This window comes from Entelurus aequoreus, linkage group LG25, assembly GCF_033978785.1.
Source record: "Entelurus aequoreus isolate RoL-2023_Sb linkage group LG25, RoL_Eaeq_v1.1, whole genome shotgun sequence".
Taxonomy (NCBI): Eukaryota; Metazoa; Chordata; class Actinopteri; order Syngnathiformes; family Syngnathidae; genus Entelurus; species Entelurus aequoreus.
The window spans coordinates 6,331,130-6,335,959 of record NC_084755.1 but is presented as its reverse complement, the minus strand read 5'-3'; the positions used below and the strand labels follow the sequence as shown (position 1 = coordinate 6,335,959).

The window sequence follows — 4,830 nt, the reverse complement described above, 5'->3', positions numbered from 1 at the left end:
ACATTCCATGTTACTCACTATCTGATGGGTTAGAAGTGATACTTCACATACAATGTTACTCACTATCTGACGGGTTAGAAGTGATACTTCAATGTTACTCACTATCTGACGGGTTAGAAGTGATACTTCACATACAATGTTACTCACTATCTGATGGGTTAGAAGTGATACTTCACATACAATGTTACTCACTATCTGATGGGTTAGAAGTGATACTTCACATTCCATGTTACTCACTATCTGATGGGTTAGAAGTGATACTTCACATACAATGTTACTCACTATCTGATGGGTTAGAAGTGATACTTCACATACAATGTTACTCACTATCTGATGGGTTAGAAGTGATACTTCAATGTTACTCACTATCTGATGGGTTAGAAGTGATACTTCAATGTTACTCACTATCTGACGGGTTAGAAGTGATACTTCACATACAATGTTACTCACTATCTGATGGGTTAGAAGTGATACTTCACATACAATGTTACTCACTATCTGATGGGTTAGAAGTGATACTTCACATTCCATGTTACTCACTATCTGATGGGTTAGAAGTGATACTTCACATACAATGTTACTCACTATCTGATGGGTTAGAAGTGATACTTCACATACAATGTTACTCACTATCTGATGGGTTAGAAGTGATACTTCAATGTTACTCACTATCTGATGGGTTAGAAGTGATACTTCAATGTTACTCACTATCTGATGGGTTAGAAGTGATACTTCACATTCCAGGAGAAGATCATGGATATATGAGAAAAGCTCAAAATACTTGCTATTAGTTCCCATATATTTCTATGGATTTATATTTCCATTCTCAAAGTTATGTATTCATACTTTGTGCAATATTTCATGCGTAGATACACTGTTAGCTTTTTTTGCTCCAATTTTCAATGCATAAGTACATGTGTTATTGCTAACTACTTGTGTACTAGGACTATCTGCACTTTAACTTACTAGATGTGTATCTTCTTCATTCAGCACAATTATTTTATGCAACACTTCTCCATCTGCCTAATGCATCATAACTGCTAGGCTAACTTTGTTCCTGATCTGAGGTCATCAACCTGCAGATGGAAGCTACCATTTGGCATCTTTACATGTATTATGTTTATTCATGTGCATTGTCCCATGTAACAAAGATGTAACAAATATAGCAAATGGCAACTTCCTGTCAGGAGTTTTTATGAAGAAGCTTATTGGTGTGTCTGCTGGGACTGGCCAAAGTTAAAAGTAGGAGAAAAAAGCAGGCGGTTGTAAATTATAGCAAATGCTTCACGGACCGGTGGTTGGGGACCACTGTTTTAGTCAACAAAATCAACACTGAAAGCAAACTTCTCAGCATAAATGTCTTTTTACTGACACCTTTTCAAACTAATAACCTTTTGACACACTTTCCAAGTGGACAAAGTTTAAAATTTATTTGTCTTCATGCGAGCATCAAACTTTCCAGTCTTGCTCAACAAGAACATTTGCTCTTTGCTTTGGCTTAACTACACAATAAAAACTCCATTCTAACACCACCACACACCATCCCTCTTGTGTGTCCGTGTGTGTGTGTGTGTGTGTGTGTGTGTGTGTGTGTGTGCGTGTGTGTGTGTGTGTGTGTGTGTGTGTGTGTGTGTGTGTGTGTGTGTGTGTGTGTGTGTGTGTGTGTGTGTGTGTGTGTGTGTGTGTGTGTGTGTGTGTGTGTGTGTGTGTGCGTGTGTGTGGACTTTACTCCCCCTGCCGAGGGGACTTTTGAGGGTGTGGTAAAAGAGGAGATATAAAGCAGGAGTGAGGCTGAGGAGGAGCACACCTGAGGATGAAGATGAAGACCTGCAACAACTTACCTGTGCTGCTTGCAGTTCTGCTGGGTGACAACTTATTTATTCAACGTGTGCTAACTTTAGTCTGTGGGGATACTAACCGTGTGTGTGTGTGTGTGTGTGTGCAGCTGTGGTGTGTGTGTGTGAGGGTGTGACCTTCGGTCAGCTCTGCCAGGGGAACTCCGGGAACACGGTGAGGTCGTCAGACAGCTGGGGCCAGGGTCACTACGGGGCCCCCCGGTAAGACAAGCACCATGGCTGTCTTCATTCAAGCACTAGGCCACGCCCACTAGGGAGCACATGACCATGGCTGTCTTCATTCAAGCACTAGGCCACGCCCACTAGGGAGCACATGACCATGGCTGTCTTCATTCAAACGTGTCCTTCATAAGAGTTGCTAGAAGACGAGTAACATTGAAGCGTCTCCAAGTTAGCACATAACTGTGGTGCGCTCAAGAACCCTCGATTGAAGTTGATGTGTGTGTTCCAGCGGGTCCAGGACACACCAAGGTCTGGACATCACTTGTGCGGACGGCTCGGTGGTCTACGCCCCTTTTGACCTCACCCTCAGCGGCGAGCTCACCGTCTACACCGACGTCACCAAGGCGGCCATTAACAGCGGCATCAACCTGCGGGGGGAAGGTCAGTGCCCCCCCCCCCCCCATACCCCCCCTGTCAAGATAGTGCCCCCCCCCCCCCAACATTTTCAATCTAAACTACATTTTGCTTGCAAATATTGTTTTGGTTGAAAATAATTTTTTGGGTTATTATCTTTTTTTTTTTTTTAGCTGAACATTGTTTCTTTTGGTTACACGTACACTTTTTGGCTGAAAATAAGTTTTTTTGGTCTCAAATCTTCTTTTGGTTACAAATCTGTAAAAATTTGGGTTGCATATCATAATCTTTTTCTTTTTTTACAAATCGTTTTTTGGTTAAAACTAAATGTTTTCTTGTTACAAATAATTTTTAGTTAAGAATAATTTATTTTGGTACATTGCCACATTGGGTTTTTGGCTGATACTCATTTTTTGGTTAAAATTTGTTTTTTGCTTGCAAATTATTATTGTTTTTACAAAAATGTTTTTGTTACACATAGCTTTTTTAGCTGCAAATATTTTTTGTTTACAATTTTTTTCTTCCACATATATGTATGTGTATATACTGTATATATATATATATATATATATATATATATATATATATATATATATATATATATATATATATATATATATATATATATATATATATATATATATATATATATATGTGTGTGTGTATATATGTATATATGTGTGTGTATATATGTAACTATGTATATACTTTTTTTTTTTTCTTTGTAATCTATTGTTTTTGTTTGCAAATGCATTATTTTAGTGTGTTACATGAAAAGAGTCACATGTCCCTCCATAACCTTCTTCCTTGTGTCCCGCAGGTCTGTGCGTCAAGCTCTTCTACGTGGACCCTGACCAGACGTCTGGAACCGTGAGCAAGGGCCAGCGTATCGGCGTCATGATGCCCATGCAGAGCGTCTACCCGGGCATCACCTCACACGTGCACGTGCAGCTGTGCGATAAGAGCGACCCCACGCCCTACTTCTAAACTACTTTTCATGTTGACCGCCTCAAACGTTCACTGAGCCTCCATCAACACTTTATTGACAAATAGTGGCAATAATCTGACACATAAAATATGTTGCAATTAGTCCAGCTAACACGTGTCATTAATAAAGAGGTCAACTTGTGTGTTGTTGTCATCTTTAGTTGACAAAAATGTATTTCAGGAGTATACCAAGTGCTCCCGATGAAGCCAAACATTGGCGTCACACTCCACATGTTTACACGCGCTGAAATTAACTATTTGGTTCAACAAACATCTTTTAAAACCTTCATTAGGTTTCTGACTTTTTTTTAAATTGGATGAACATATCTACATTAATCCTCTGAAATCAATTGGTTTTGTTTTTAAGATAGTAAAAAAACCAACATGATCTTAAATGATATAAATAGGTCAAGTTTTCTTTAGTTTCACAGTGTAGAGATGATCTGTGTGGAGTTCAGAAGTGTCAGTAATCCATGCCCAACATGCTCAAAATCATTTCAAACTACAATTCCCAGAATGCCAAGGTAAAATGGCCGCCAAAATGAGTGATTGAAGGCAGGTGAACAGGAAGGAGGTCAATCAGACTCTTTCACCAAACAAACTACATGCAAGGAAGAGCAGCAACAAGTGCAAGATCCACTCAACAAGTTTCTCCAAACACACCAATGGTGGGTGAATATTCTTCATTTGATGACCATCCAAATGCTTTGTTTGATATGCTTAACTTGAACCTGCAAGCTTGTTCATTGGCTAATTGAACTATCTTAATGTGTTTGTTTAAACTGCTGATGATTTTGAAGATCAACTGAAATTAAACCAACAAAGCTTCAAGTTGGAAAAAAAAAGTTGATCAATTGGAAATCATGAATTGTCCGTGGGTCCTTTTAAATGTTCCTGAGGGAACTCTCCTGAAGGAATCAATAAAGTACTATCTATCTATCTATCTACCTATCTATCTATCTATCTATCTAGAAGAGTGGAACTTAACAATCTGATTGACATAATTATCACGGAATCATTACACATAATCATTAGATAATATTAGTGCATCTCTAAATCCCCTTTATTTAAAAACTAGTGAGGCCTGTATTTCTTACTTCAATGGAGGGTCCTTGAATGCACCACAGTTATGAGCAAGGAGACCATGAATAAATTAACATGGACCCCGACTTAAACAAGTTGACAAACTTATTGGGGTGTTACCATTTAGTCGTCAATTGTACGGAATATGTACTGTACTGTACTGTGCAATCTACTAATAAAAGTCTCAATCAATCAGTCAATCAAACGTTAAAGTGAAAAATTGCACCAATACTTTGTACTGTACTGCCAAATTACATTTTTTTTTTAAAAGAAAGAAAAACGGTAAAGAAGCGTTCATTCTGGAGATTAAAGTATCACAGTTTATTAA

At 38.4% G+C, this 4,830-nt stretch overlaps 1 protein-coding gene across 1 annotated transcript; it reads left to right on the top strand.

The window, feature by feature from the left end:
- The first annotated feature begins 1,700 nt into the window (after positions 1 to 1,700).
- On the top strand, positions 1,701 to 3,560 carry LOC133642365 (leukocyte cell-derived chemotaxin-2-like). The gene is made up of 4 exons (XM_062036509.1): positions 1,701 to 1,865; positions 1,946 to 2,057; positions 2,308 to 2,459; positions 3,253 to 3,560. Exons 1-4 carry the CDS (start codon positions 1,814 to 1,816, stop codon positions 3,417 to 3,419), a joined length of 483 nt encoding a protein of 160 aa, XP_061892493.1. The 5' UTR covers positions 1,701 to 1,813; the 3' UTR covers positions 3,420 to 3,560.
- The last annotated feature ends 1,270 nt before the right edge of the window (positions 3,561 to 4,830 follow it).

What these genes read in the sequence shown, in the direction of transcription:
- LOC133642365 (XM_062036509.1), top strand. Translation starts at nt 1,814, where the DNA reads ATGAAGATGAAGACCTGCAACAACTTACCTGTGCTGCTTGCAGTTCTG. An exon ending in GGTCACTACGGGGCCCCCCG is followed by an intron (nt 2,058 to 2,307) that starts GTAAGACAAGCA and finishes TGTGTGTTCCAG; the next exon opens with CGGGTCCAGGACACACCAAG. An exon ending in CATCAACCTGCGGGGGGAAG is followed by an intron (nt 2,460 to 3,252) that starts GTCAGTGCCCCC and finishes TGTGTCCCGCAG; the next exon opens with GTCTGTGCGTCAAGCTCTTC.